The 15,831-nt window shown below is 38.9% G+C and overlaps 1 protein-coding gene across 5 annotated transcripts in view; it reads left to right on the top strand.

Moving 5' to 3' along the window:
* LOC105390314 (protein apterous) overlaps positions 1–15,598 on the top strand; it is a 46,514-nt gene extending 30,916 nt beyond the window's left edge. For 3 of the 5 annotated variants that reach the window (XM_048632623.1, XM_048632621.1, XM_011561595.3), the window contains exons 5-6: positions 7,354–7,556; positions 12,804–15,598. In XM_048632623.1, the coding sequence (XP_048488580.1) occupies positions 7,354–7,556; positions 12,804–13,010 (410 nt within the window). In that variant the 3' untranslated portion in view covers positions 13,011–15,598. The remainder of the gene's footprint in view (positions 1–7,353; positions 7,557–12,803) is intronic. The other 2 variants (XM_048632624.1, XM_048632625.1) reach the window with 1 other exon arrangement.
* The last annotated feature ends 233 nt before the right edge of the window (positions 15,599–15,831 follow it).

The following is a 15,831-nucleotide window of genomic DNA, read 5'->3' as shown; positions in this document are numbered from 1 at the left end:
TAGCTGAGATTACACTTTTCTCCCATGTGGTTAAATAACCTTGCAAAATAATATCAATTTATAGAAAATATAATATACTTAATAGAGTTCAATTCATAACTTATAAACTTTATTATTTGTTGTCTGCTCTATATCCGGGGAGGGGTGACAGAAAAAAAGTTCCCTTACCCGTTGGTGAGATATAAAAACGGTGTTTCTCATGATTTTCCGTTGAAGTTTGCGTGTTTAAAGTAATCCGACTTGATGTAATATTTATTTCAATTAAGCAAGAAGGGCACGGGATTTCGCGCGCTTCTCGGTAGGCTGGCGCTTGCTTTCCGGGAACCACCGCCATTATTGCATTATTACACTCCTTGTGAGCAATCACGTCAGCCCTCGATACAAAGTAATACAACAGTTTAAACTGTTACGTAAGATGCAAACCGCTCAAACTAGTAAGATGGATATTTCGGCCAAGGAAAGGTATATTTTTGATGGTAATAAACAGCGTATATGCCCACATGGTAAGTGGTACTTGACGTACTTAAGCTAAGGTCTAACGCGGCATATTTTATAAGTCAACATTTTATAAGTTACACACTACTCAAACTGATGTCTACTAAAGGTATATTTGAGAAAGTATCATTCGATAGTAACAAAATGTGTCACCCCCTCGAAATTGAAACCCAAAATATGTGTTTCACTGTATTCATAAATCAAAACCCGGATGGGGGCGGGCCTTATTATATTTTGTGGGTACATTTTATGCGGTAGGGATAGAAAAAAACGTTCATAAGAAACCGTAGATACCTACTTATTAGCTTGCACATGCGGTGCGACCCGGTCGCGTGGTAAATAAAATATACGGATAGGTAGGTACGTAACAAGTTGTAACGTAACAACCTAACAACGCAAACGGAACGTCTCGACGTACATTGTCAAGTTAATTCAACTGTTAACAGCCAGCAAAAGCGTCCCGGCGCTGAATAGTCGTCGCCTCGTCGTCGTCGGCGCGGCGTCAACACGCCACCTATAAACTTGCGCAAAAACCATTTTACCGCCAGTGCGCCAAGCTTGAGTAAACCCTGAAATTACTTATGCATTTCTTTGTACGTACAAGTACATCATTTGCTTAATGGCTTGCGAACACTTGTTCGGTTCCCGAGTGAGATTAAGCGATTACCGCCTAGGTGAGGTGGTGGCTGAAGGCTCCTCCATTCCACGACACTTACTTACCACCGGATATCTTGCATGTTTGTCAGCTGAACCTGCCTCGTCAGTTTTGGCGTGGCCAGTTTTTGTGCAGACCTCCTTATGCCATATCGGTTAGGACTGCCTCCATATACCGTGGCTGTAGGTTTTCGTTGCCTCTTTTGGTGATGTGTAAAAATCCAAGCCGCCGGAATGGCTATATCAATTATAAGAGAACGTGGACGATGCGAGTGAGCGAGTTGACCGGTCAGCGCGGTACCGACACCGGCCCTTTTTAGGACGCAGCATACGCAATTTCGAGCGGCTTTGTTCCTGGTTTTGTTTAACCAGAAAACTTAAACATAATTTAGTATCATTAAGTAGTCTACGTATTAAAATTGTCGACTTTCATTGCATGTATTAAGTTAAGTATATTATGTTTAATGGCTCTGCATCTGAAATCCATCATGATAGTACATAAGAAATGTGTACATACATATAGGCATTAAATCCTAAACACACTATACACGATCCACCTTTCACGAAACTTCTGTTTGTTGTGTGTGAAAGTAAAATTTAGGCAATGTTGTTTTCTGCTAAAAAGTAGTGTTAATATCAATTTTTAAATATTTTCTTACGTGGAAATATACTCCTATGAAGATACTTTCGAAATTTAATAGAAGATAGTTCAATATAGTTACTAACTTCAATTTGTGGAATTTTCGCTCAAGTATCGAGGAAATTATAAAGCTGAAATTTTAGAGCAACTTGGAATACCGATTAGAATTCGAAGCGTTTTATTTAATCCAGCTGCGTTTATTATTTTATGTTATTTTGAAAATATACCGAGTTTACGAGAATTTAACGGCGCGAGGCATAATTATTAAGTAATTTTTATGATCTCTTTTCATATGAGAGATTTCAATAAAAAAATACTTATGTGTTCTTTTCGTGCGAGTTCAGGTTTAACACGGGGTAATTTTAATTTAAATCTGAAGGATAATAGACTTGTCTAATTTAATCTATTGGTATAAAAATAATCAATATTCCAAGTGTCCCGTTTCCGTAAGCAACGGGAATAAGTCGTCAATCAGTAGTACACCCGCTCGTTCGGTCGTTTCCGAAACCACCATAAATTTTATCTAACAGGCGAAAAAAAAATACGTCTCTGCCTGTAGTCGAATCAGTAAATAACTTAAACAGGAGCAAGGTAAGTTATTAGGTAATGAAGCCGTACCATCTGCCCTCTAGGCGGCTTTTTTCTAATTTTAGGGTTCCATGGTGATAAAAATGTCTGTAATTCAAGGATTAACAACACAATAAAAAAAAATGAAATAGGTAAGTATCTACATATTAAATGTAAAATATACTTAGTAAGTATTACTTACTTCAGTCACGTATCTAAAAAGTAACTTTCAAATCAAAGAACCTCCACCGTAAAACCTATACCATTCCAGGCCAAGTCCTTTACTAGGTAGTTAAGAATTTTGTTTAATCGACCACGTATGGAACCCTATTCTCCCTAGTAACTTTCGTGCTTATAAGTTTTTTTCTCCCAGAGTTCGGTTTCATTGCACTACGACTGCAATAAATTAAGAGTTTACGGCATCTCAAGATTTATTTCCCGCCAAAAATGCGGCCGGTGTTTTTTTGTTGAGATCGAAAAGTTCGAGTAACGTTGACCGATCATATCAGTAGTAGCCGTCCGAATCCAAACGATCGGTAGTGACCAAAGTAAAAAAACTGTTTCCTCTTTTTTCCTCATTCGAAAAAGTTATCGTAAAAAAGTAAAGGGGAAGTTTGTATACTTAGTAAGTTTAGTTTTTGGTTAGATCACAGATAAGCTGTGCATTATCGACTCTTAAGTTAAATTTATTTTGCTTTTTTTTATAATTCTTTGCAAATTATTATTTTTATTTTGTTTTATATTTCATTACATAAGGTACTTGTAGTTTTGTTATCATTCATCAGTTTTTATATTAGTTTAAACGCTTAAACATAATAAAAGAGATAATAGGTACAGAAAAAATAAACAACTAATACTTCCTACCTTCATAATTCGAAAAAAAAATTAATATTTGTCATTATACCTGTCTCAATATTCCATTCTTCATTCCTTCCAACAAAAAAACTCAGTAATTCGAGTCGGTACCTACCGGTATTCTATCGAGATTGTTTTTTAGGGATAGGTTAATGTGATGCGTCGTCGCTATCACGGTGCCGACATCTGTATCAGTGGCTGTATAACTTCATTCCCACTGCCTTATTTATTGCAATACGTTTCGAAAGGAAATCGTATTTTCGGCTGTCGGTAGAGTGTAGCCGGACTGCGTTCGGGTCACCGGGAGTTTTTTTTTATGAGTATCTTTTTCTGTATTTGTTTGTAGTGTGGTAGGCAATGGCTTTCATACTAAAAGTATGGGCCTGTTTAAATTGTAATGCCCACTTAATTCCTGTAAACTACAGTTATACAGGTTTTCGATTAAAACAATACTACAGTTTATTTAAAAGAGTGCCTATCTAGTGATTTGTTGAGACACGTTTAAGAAGTAGGCAGATGATAATGAAAACCTTTTCTCTAAAACCTCGACTCCATCATAATCATGAAAATAAATAGGTAGGTCGGTAGGTAGGTCTGTAATTTTTTTTAAGTAGGCAACAAAAAAATTAAAAAATCGTAAATTATTATAATTTCTCTACATGTAGGGTAAAATAGAGAGATTAACAATAAATACCCTCGCCTAGCTATAAATTTTGTCTCCTTTTCAATTCAATCATGGAAGGATACCTTAATTTGATTTCTACTGTAAACCGAATTACAGTAACTAAATTGTCAGATACTTGTCACTATGCACTTACCTAATAAATAATAAAGCAATATTATAATGCCTGGACCGTGGACATCCCTTTTGATATCATTTGAAGTCATAACAGCCGGTATAACTCTACTATTTTAAATAGACACCAGTGTTACATCCTAACTAATATTATAAATGCGAAAGTAACTGTCTGTCTGTCTGTCTGTCTGTCTGTTACTCTTTCACGCCAAAACTACTGAACGGATTTGAATGAAATTTGGTATACATAGGCTACTTTTTATCCCGGAATTCCCACGGGAAAACTTTTTAAGGCGAAGCGAAGCGCGCGGGAACAGCTAGTATTTTATAAATTCAATTTGTATTAATCCTAAGATCTACAATCAGTGATAACTTTTGTTGAGTTGGCAGTGAATAGTGTTTTCAGAGTATTTAAGATGTGACATTACCTATCTTTTAATCTATTTTTATGTATTCATTTTAGAGAGACTGTGGTTACAATGCCTTAGTATTAGTATTTTACACTACGTAATATTTATATCATATTAGCCTATTAGTTAGGTACTCTTACTCTAGCAATGACTCAAGTTTAGCACTTTTTATAAAATTTGCTTTGTCGAGTAACTTATCCCTTGCATTCTGATCTATTTATTCATTATAAATAATATATTTCCAAAAAAAAACCTTCTTGTTTACTATGAAATCAGATACAAATATGTATATACAATTAAATGATATTGTGTCTCACGCGATGTCGTGCTTTCGGTAGCTGACAGGTTAACCTTATTAAGAACTAGCTGGTCCCGCGCGCTTCGCTTCGCCTTAAAAAGTTTTCCCGTGGGAATTCCGGGATAAAAAGTAGCCTATGTTCTTTCCCAGGGTCTAGACCGTATGTATACCAAATTTCATTCAAATCCGTTCAGTAGTTTTGGCGTGAAAGAGTAACAGACAGACAGACAGACAGACAGACAGACAGACAGACAGACAGACAGACACAGTTACTTTCGCATTTATAATATTAGTTAGGATAACGTAGGTTATTGGTAAGGTCTAGGAAAGTATTTTTACCGTTAAAAGCTGTATAGGTCTGTGTCATGTAATTTGGTCGTATAGCATGAGTGAAGACGCCGGTAGCACCCCCCGCTGGCCGGCAGTGAGACAACACACATACCGACCAAAATTATAATTTTTCTTTTTAGAAATTCGTGCTATTCCAAATATGCTCTGTAATAGCATGCTTCTCTGCCTCTTTATTGAAATGATTTCATTTAACCCTTTTTAGTGCCCGGTATTTGTTCTCGTTGTATTTTTTAAATAATTCCTATTGGAATTTTTTATTAGGAAGTCGAATGATCAAGACACCATTATTACCGGTGCATATGCAAATACCTTGAGAAACGGAATCAGATGTTTACCTATCGTATCATGATGAACCTAATACAGACTAGATTTCAGAGAAAATGTATTGTTATTCGATTTATTTATCATTTAATCGTATTTAATGCAAAGTGATGGTCGTTTTTTGTCTTCTGCGGAACATGAATGGTCGAGACGATTTATGTATGGTCTCAAAAACCTTTTTTGTGACCCAGTTTTTGTTTGTATTTTTTGTCACTGAGGAAACTTCTTATGTCTTCATATATTAATGTGTTTCAGTTTAAGGTTTTTTATTCGGTGTGTTTAGACAGGAGGGATTCAGCTGGCTTATGTAGAATTTTTCCTAAGTAACTATAGTAAAATTTGGGGCCAACCTTACCTCAAAATATACGTAGGTACCTAGATCCTGTCATAATATAACTAATAATACAGTGACGACACATTGAGCAAGCTTAAATAGAAAGCTGTTCACAGGTGTAATGTTTTTGCATGATGTGCGCCAGTTTGAAGAGCCATCCATCATTTCTGTCTTTATCAATCTACGGCGGGTATACTAGAGCACAACATGCCTGGGAGCAGGTGTGTTCTGGTTCAACCGCCAGCAAGCTCTGCTCCCCTAGTACTTGTAGTCGAGCCAGACGTCAAGCTCTGTTGCGTAATCCTGATGCTAGACTGCCTCTCCAAAGGATTATTTTGCAGTACAAGATTTAATGCTGTTTTCCGTAATGAACGTGTTAAACTGAATCATGGAGGCAAGGCATACATAATTTTAAAACTCACGTTACATTTTCTGCATAATGAGGTGTCGAATCGGATACTACTATTTTGAGGCATTATTTCAGAGAAAATATTAATAATGGGCCTGGTGATTTTCAATATAATTCGTTTAATTGCGGATCCATTCCGACAGTACGGCCGGCTTCCCACCGTTGTTTCGCTCCGTCGACACGAGCTCGCACGAACGCCTTCAGCTCTTAAACCCACCAGTTTACCGCGACACGTGACACCCCCCACCTCCTTATAAATAAACTAACAACAACGAGGTTCTAAGATTCGCAGAGGTCAAGTTAGATTGGACAGTGCCTATCAGGTGTGGAGTGAGGGTGTAAATCAATGCGGGTCAGTTTTAAACCCACGTACGAATTATGGTTTAAACTGCACAGGCAGAATCTATTTAACATTTATGTGTTGGTTTTATAATAAATAAAACTGGTCAGAATTAACTCAGAACCGCAAAAAATGGGAAAGTTAAGGTAAGCCAAGGCAAGGAAGATAGATATACACAATTAGACATGCAATCATTTATTTACTCACAAAATACACATCACAAATACAAAACAACATCAATAGGTACACTTATAGTATAAAACCATAAAAAGATAGGTAAAAAGACCATAGCGGGTAGGTGCCGTCCATGTTAGTTATCCGAAACGGCTCGTTAAGTCTGCACTCTATTGCCGGCTTGGTTGTTGACTAAATATTCAAATTCTTAATGCAAAACAATTTTCGCGCACAACACGAAATAACTTTCACAAAGGCGACGAATGGCATCGCATTTCCGACAGCAGGCGACTCCGTTTTATTAGTCATTAAATGTCGGCAATACTGCCTTTTACCCTGCAGCCTACGCTACGTCACGGATCGAAATGAAAATTGTTACTGAAACAATAAATGCGCGTGTTACGATTATTGCTTTCAACTTTACGACTCGCCTCTATGTGTCCAGGCTACACTCTTAAAGCGTAACTACTTAATTTCTGTGTAAAATGGCCTAAGTACTTTCGTAATTTGGGGCAGCATTTTGTTCTGCACCAAGTGCGGTTGCAGTCAATCGATTCTGAGCGAGATTTTGTCACACACTGCAATGCGAATTGTCCTCAATGTAAATTTTAATCCTCTTGTTCCTACCATTATTGACTTTGTAGCTGATTTGTGTTTACTGAATGCCAAATGTTCTCTTAGCAGCATGACTGTTCTGTTCTGGTACCAGATTTGAACCCGGAGTACCTGGAGATGGGGTTCCGCGGCGGCGGCGGGCTGGGCTCGTCGTCGCGCACCAAGCGCATGCGGACCAGCTTCAAGCACCACCAGCTGCGCACCATGAAGTCCTACTTCGCCATCAACCACAACCCCGACGCCAAGGACCTCAAACAGCTCAGCCAGAAGACCGGCCTGCCCAAGCGAGTGCTACAGGTAATATACCTTTCCCATTCGTCCCTTACACACACCGCTAATGCGAATGTAATGTTATCCTGGTATCGGTTTCATTACCGATAAAAGCTATATTTTGTTGCGACGTAGCAATGCGAACGTGTATTTGTTACCAAATAAGCAAAACTCTGCATTTAGCTTCTAATTTGCTTCCCAATGACGGACTCTGCGAGGTTTCGGATCTGTAATGACAAAGTTGTGTCGGAGGCGCGGGGTGTTCGCAGAAGTCGCGTGTCCTGGCCGGGATTGTTTTTTGTTTTAAGTAAAAAAGACATCGGGTGAAGAAGACGGTCGGCGTCGCAGTGTAATTGCGCGTCACGCGAACCCGTGAATGACCAGCAGCGGACGTCGCTGCATGTTTATGAGGGAACAGTTGCACTCGCCGGTGACAGCGATATTTGTGAGCCACATCTGGCCGCTCGGCCTATTACCCGTCACTGCGGCAGTTCTCTCCACACTCTAATTGATCGGGCATACGGCGGCCGATCTCTTACGAAGTTAGAGCCTTATATTGCCCGTAATTTGTTTACTTTACCACGCGGTGCCCTTTAATATAGATCTGCGGTGCCTTTACAGAGTACCCCTTTGTTTTCGTCATTAAAACCGCCTGTAAGTTTACACACAAATGTTGAGTAACGTTTTAGAAGAACGATTGTTCTGAATGTTTCTAGTGTTTTGTACATAAAAGGTGCAAAGTCCATATGGTACGTTTCGTTTCGGAATATGAGTCATAAATCTATTTGGTTTAGAAAATAGTATTTGAACAAACATGTCTAAAAGGTCAGCTATAGGCGGAGTAGGCGCTTTGAATAGTAAATAGGAGCTGGCTCGGAATCCGCATATTGTTGAGATTTCTTGTGCCTAAAGCAGTAGGGGAAGCTCGGGAGTGTACGGAGCCTCCCGTTTATGGCGTCGGCTCGCATTCCGCGCTCGTCGGCCGGGGAGCCGCAGATAGCGCCTGCCGCATAAATCTGCCTCGACCAATTATACGGAGGCTGCTGCTCCCCCCTCCGCGCCCCGCGGCCCTCCCCGGTCCCTCTTCGCGACTTCCGAATATTGATCGAGATTTTTTCCCCGTGCCGCTCTCTGAAGAAAGACCCGGGCTGCACGACGCCATTTTGCTCAGATAAGCACTTTTTCCTTTTGCAATACGCTCGGTCGTCGTTTGTTTTGACTCCGGACAAAGCGGGGCTCACAGTTAAGGAGTCTCTATTTTTGTCCTTTTTCGTGGACGTTACGTTTCGTAGAATAACTTTGAATTGAATCCGGCTCGTAGGCTGAATGCCTCATTAAAAGCGCGAGTTTTTCAGTTGGCCATAAATAAACCGCTGCTTGCGCGTCATACGAGCGACTGAAAGGCAACTTGCAGATTTATGATTCTCACCTCCGTTAGTTATTTCCGAGAACGACTAATTGCTTTCACGACCAATTTGAACTTTATAACTTGGGCAATATGAGCCACCTACACCTACAGGTTTTGTATGCTCATACTTATAGATTATGGCCCTTGGTTACTGACAAACCTAGCGTTCATTGAAGTAGGTACTTCAGTGTTCAGTCAGAGTCTACATTTCTCAGGTATATTTTTAACATAAATCATCAATATAAGTATTTCATTTATATTTGTAGTGATGGTATTTTATGATTTCCTTTAAAATTGTTAGTGTTTGTTGATAGTTTTCATTCTTAGCCATATTTTAACCCTGTACTGCATGAATAAAAACTTGAATATCGTTTTTTAGAGGAAAATAACAACATTTTTATATAAAATTGCATTTTAGTCAGGTACCTAATTTATTATAGAAAAAAATAGGAGGTAGAAATGGCCAGAATAAGCCATTTCTGGCATAAACATTATAGTGTGAACCAGATACTCAGATAATTGACATGTAATTTTTTTTATAATACATAATTAGTTTTATATGTCAATTATCTGAGTAGGTACAATTAAATAAAACTAAGCACCAAAGGAAATTACTTTTAACCACCAACATCTTACTTTTATTTTCAAACTTTCAAATTTTTAGAAAAAAACACATTTACCGCATGGACCGGATAAGATATACCATTATATTCGTAATCTTACACTTACTATGGACAAAAAAATACGTTTTTATACACAATCAATGTACTTACATATGAATAATCAATGATAGCTAGATTCCACTTATCAACTCTTCCGCCATAACAGACGTCGGAGACCTCGGAGTGCATCCTCTTAAATTGCTCGTGCTCACAGAATAGCGTCGCGTTTAATTGCTCTGTGGGCGCCTCGCGGTAATATATGGGCGGGGTGCACCGGGCGCCCTCGCGAGTCGCATTTAGAACAAACCACGCCATATTTCTCTTCTCGATACAACTGCAATTATGTGATTTGTCACCCACACCCGTTATTCCGACTTCTTTTTCTCATTCCGGCCCGACTGAAAAATGGCCCCGAGTTCAAGTAGTCAAGTCCCGCTACCGTAATTAGACGACTGAAAAAGTGTCTTTCGCTGTCGGCTTTATAGCCTCATCGATCGGACCGAACCGATTCCTCCGCCGCAAATAAAAACATTCGAAACAATCTGGCGTTGAAAGTGGCTTATTTTAAGATGGTTTTCACGCCTTGCCTTTGTAGACCGTAAGGGGCAGTAACGGCACACAAATCCTCGAGGCACCGGGGAAGACAGCGTAACCTCACCAATTAGTACCGGATGGTCACACCCCGACGTTTAGCCGCTGATATAATTTTACTTTCTAAGTACTTTTCCAGGCCTGGTGGAGGTGAAGGGAGTGTCGACCTTTTGCCTCGGACATAGGCGTCAGTTCAGTGCGTCGTGGTGGAATCAAAGCGATTCTAGTAATTAGTAGAGGCGCGTCACACAGAGGCGCTTCAGTGCGCAGATAATTTCCGCCGCGCCGTCAAAAGCACACCATTTGTCATTTGAGCACTGAGCTTCGCCCCGGACGGACGTCCCGGTGTCTCCCTCCTAATTTATTCCCACATTATTATATTTATTTGAGGAAAACGCCGCCAACCGTCTCTGATTATTAATCACAGCAGTCGGAGTTTTTATTTACTTTTGGTCTGTTCTTTGATCGTTCCTCCTGTGTTTATTTAAGCATTTATTAGGTTCTCTTCTTCTCGTTATGTTAACGAATTGTTTTATATGGCCCGAGGTTTGAGATGGATAATTTTAACGTATACATATCTAAGTATTAAAGTGTCGTTTATCGACTTAAAAATGTCGTAATAAATACAGAAAGCTCTCCTATCAAATCAACAAGAGTACCTATGAGAACGAAACAAGACGTCCGCAGACGATATAAATAACAAAACAGACAATCCATTCGGAAATCTAGACTTCGTTAACCTTAGCTCTTTATATTACGTCCCATAGTCGTTTGCAGCGGCGGACATGTGGAAGCTTTCAGTCAATGTCTCCGCCGCGGAGATGATAGCGCACAGATTACTATCTTTCTGAATAGCGGGACTGTTTTGTTCCCATGTCCTATAAGCGTAGGTTTAGTGCTGTACGACTCAGTCTAGGGAGATACGCGCCGCACTCGGATTTTCACATTATATTCCTTGTTAGTGGCCAAGTATTAGATACATCACATTAGTACGCATGTTATAATGACGCATGCGATGGAAAGATTTATCAACGATAATAATAATTTGGTACCGTTGCATGCCAGAGGAAGCACTTACTCGAATCTAAGACAAGATAAATCTGTATGCTTACACAAATCATTCATGAACATTATACCTAAATATTTCATGATTCGTATAATTGAATTATCTAATTCACACATTTAATTAAAGTTTTGATATGAGTACGGAAAGAATGTCAGTTAGCAATATAAACAAACCACCTTTAAAACGTATGGCCGTATCATCAAGAAAGCGAATACTCGCGTATTAATAATAATCGTATCATAAGTTTCCACAGTCACTGAAAAATTACTCGTCATGTCGTAAATTGCTTCTCTTCTGTATTACCCGCTCTAGACACACGACAAATAGAGACGTAGCCCACAGTGATAGAGTCTTTATTTAGACGTCACGATTCTAAATGCCATGTCAGAATAAATGGCATGTCTTGAACTCTGTCGTAATTGATGCGAGAATAGTACCCCTATTGTTAGAGCAGCGAAATTATTTTAAAGAGCATTTTAGCGGGTCTATGAATTTTCTCATTGTTATGAACTTATGATGGTATTCGAGTGATGTTATTACAGGCTCGTATGTTAGATATAACGAAGATAAAGATTGTTCATCACGCGAGGAATGGCGACGGACATTTCTTGTCTACTGCTTTAATTGAACCGCTACGATTGTGGCTCTGAATTTAATTCATCGAAAATATTTTAGTCTGCTCGCTCGGGAGAGGGGCGATAAAGTTTACAACATCGGTTCTGTATAATTATAATGATATTTAATTTTAATAAGAGTTTTATGAGACAAACACGAAGTTGAAATTATCTCTCAAATAATATTATACTGAATAGGTAAACCACTTCTAAATATAAATTGAGGACAAGTTCAGCTGACCGTAATAGTAGGAGCTAGCACACGCTAAGAGCGTAGGCATAGAATATCTAAAACCCGTACGGAGCCGTGACATACATTTACTGTGGATGTAAGTAATTCAGAAGCGAAGTGTCTTAAATCTGGTATTAGACAGCATCCGCAGCGGCCATGACGCGGGGGCGGGGCCGCCGCGGGCCCCGGCGCCATTGGCCGCACGCTCGCGAGCCCCGTGGGAAAATTACACACGAAAATTTCACGAGCCGTTTCCCTAGAACAGGACCGCTCTTTCAAGAATCGAAGGAGTCGAGTCGTTAGTGTGTTTAGCACAACCGTCGCAACAGGTGGGCTGCACAAATCATCGCACCGAGCTCATGTTGGTGCGCTGGTGGCATGCGGGGTGCACAAATTGGTGCGCGTGCATGTAATTGGCGGCGAGGAGCCGGCGGAATGCCGCGGCTAGCGGCGGCGCGCGTCACGCTCCGCGGCGCTCCGCCCGCGGTAATCTCGCTAATTACAGATGAAATCTGCACTTCGGAACGCAATCCACACCGGCTAATCCGCGGAACGCTCTCTTACGTGTCCCATAAAAACCCGGCCTCCAACACGAATAGTCCGCCGCGGCGGCGAGCGATCCGAAACCGACTTTTTCATGCTGAGCGCCCGAAAGCTGCGCGTCCTGAGAGCTTATCGAAAATGATGTTTGTTTTTTCCAGGTCTGGTTTCAAAATGCGCGAGCGAAATGGCGGCGGATGCTGACGAAGCAGGGGAACAAGATGCCGGAGAAGTGTTCCCCAGACGCGTCGCTGGAGATGGACATGTACCACGGGCCCATGGGCTCCATCCAGTCGCTGCCGGCGCACAGCCCCGCCTACAGCGTGATGGGCGGCCCGCCCAGCCCCAACTCCATGGACTGTCCCTAGCGGTACTTCCTGGCCCTGGCGCGGCGCTGATGCCGCCCGCCCCGCGCCGCCCGCGCGCCCCGCACCCCCCGCGTGCCTGCACTCTGCTGCTGAACACCGTACTGTCGTAGCACGTACTTAATGATCGAATAAATAATGCGTTCAAAGGACACTATTCATTGGTTGGAAAGAAATAATAATTATTTTCAAAAATAATTTGATCCGTCCAGAAAAGGCGACATGTTTTGATATGGTATGAAAATTTGAAAGGATGTTGTGAGTTGTGACCCGACTTGATTTTAACAAAGACATTGATAGCAAATAGCAATATTTGCAACATTCATTGATTAGACTAAGATGTAATTACGAGTTGTGAGTTCAAATCAAATGACAAAACTGCGGTAGTTGTTATGTTTAGTCGAGCTAAACGAAACGTTGGAAAAATTATTAATTAATATATCTTTATTTATTTATTGAATAATGAAAATTAATGTATGTAGCGTTAAGTTGATTAGTGAAATGTGAAAATAATTTCCAGTAGTGATTAAGTAAGAACGTAATGTAGAGACGGTTGGTTGTGTGGTCGCTTGTAGAAATTCATACTGGAGACCAAGAAGTTCATGTACCTAAGTATTACAGGTACTTAGAATTTTGTAATAAATTGAGGATAAATGGTAAATTAATGAAGTTGAATGAAATAGAAAAGGTCGAACTGATAGCACGGTAAATACGGTAATAAAACCACTTGGATGCCTGATTTGTCGAACAATCAAGTTGATTTTACAAATTTTTATTTTGATTCCGCTATACTATGGCTCCTATTTGTAGATTCAGAAATGAATGTGGTCCACCGTTTTTGCTCACGGGTGCATAACAACGCAGACTGTAGGTAGGCTGTAGGACACTATCTTATTGTACTAAACTACCACTTTCTGTTACAATATTTTACTTATTGAGAATACTTCATAAATTATGATTAAATTTGTCTGGAATAATGATTATTGATTACGTAACTCGAGAGGACTCGAGTCATATATTGTACCTATAATGCTATCGAGTAAAGGGATAAGTATATTTAAAGTTTTAGAACTTGTACATATTGATTTTTTTAAGTATAAGTAATATACAGATACAGGGTGAAATTTAATCAGTGCTCTAGCCGATGATCAATTTACTTTAACTAGGGTGAGTTGGCCTACAGTGGATCAGTGTTTCTTCAAAACATCATCATTCAGAAAGTTACACTAACTTATCAAGTTTTTGCCGAAATAAGAATCCTCTAGTGGTAGTAAGTAGTTCTGAAGTTATAAAGAGACATTTATCCACGTAGTATTTTTTACTAATGCCTACATAGGATTCAGTATATGTAGCTGCTAAATTAACCACAAACTGTGTATTTTTGTATTTAACCTATAATTTAAACAGTGAAAAAAGCGAATTCAAAGGTTTTTCATAAGCCTTTTTATTAATTAATAAAATAGAATTTGCCTTCCTATTTCCCATCAAAATATCGTTGTTAGGTCCAAGTGTAGGTTTGTCTAAACCGATCTAGAAATGAATTTCGACAAAAATTTGTATGACGCGGAGCACAAACGTATGCCGCTAGGTGGCGACTCTCCCGCGCCATACAAATTTGCGTTTACTCGCCAATACTCGACCGGAGTAAAAACTCGCACTTCCCACGCTGTATCAACAACCTTAATAACTTTATTTTTATAGTATTGAGTGTTACAGGAATACTATCCTATTTTGTGATAAAGAAATTAAATATGTTACATGTACCTAAATCATGTTATGATAATGAATTCCTGTTTAGGTGTACAAGTACATGACATGAACTATTTCAATACTTAATTATTTTTATCAAATTCAACTACGCAATTACTGTAAAATATATAAACGCATTCATTTGTGTTGTTGCGGATGTGTTACTTTAACTCTTATTAAATGATTAGGTTATTATTACTAATAATATTCCAAAAAGTGTTCACATGTATGTTCTGCCTACCTACTTGCTTACCTACCCGTGAGCTGATTCCGTAGTCGTTATACCTTAGTAAGTTTGTATACTATAACAAAAATACAATTCTAGTTCCTTTTGTATAGATTTTAATACAATACCCGTGTTAGCATATTAATTATTTGTTTTAGTAATAAATAAATTATTCAAGCAAAAAGTGATTCTGTGTACTTATAATCATAAGTCGGTATGATTTTTGAAACAGAAACAATGTTAATAAAATTTATTTCAAACTTAAATGTTTTTGTTTAACTACAATATTTTGAATATTTCAAACGACGTGCGATTTATTCAAGTGACTGTAAAAAATATAACGATCTGTTAATGAAAATAATAAATGTAAATTTTGTTTCTTTTCTCCTTCGCTCTAGGCATCTTTTCAAATGGTAAGTACCTATGTATCTAGAGCCGATTAAATAATTTGACTTAGAAAAATGTAGCTGTTGCACAGATTGGTGTATATAGGGATATATATGTCTGTACATGGACCATCTGTTCTTCTTTCAGAATTCACAACAAAATCTATGTGCAGCAGTGAGCTTTCTTGCTTTGTCGATGTTGAAAAACAAAAAAATCTGTATTCTCTTACTAAAAATAAACATATTCACTTAGGTTTAGGTCCTCCTTCTCCGAGAATATACATAATAGAATAATAGAATAGGCATAGATAAACTGAACAAACATAATTACTTTCTTTACAAGAAACATACTGAATTACAATAACTTGTTCTTAATTAAAATTACCTTCTAAAATGCATTTTTCTTTCTCATTGTAAAAGTGGTTAATAAAACTAGAGGGGTGACTCAGCTTCTCATTCTTCA

Source organism: Plutella xylostella, chromosome Z (assembly GCF_932276165.1).
Source record: "Plutella xylostella chromosome Z, ilPluXylo3.1, whole genome shotgun sequence".
NCBI lineage: Eukaryota > Metazoa > Arthropoda > Insecta > Lepidoptera > Plutellidae > Plutella > Plutella xylostella.
The sequence above is the reverse complement of the archived record's forward strand: the minus strand, read 5'-3'. Positions and strand labels throughout refer to the sequence as shown.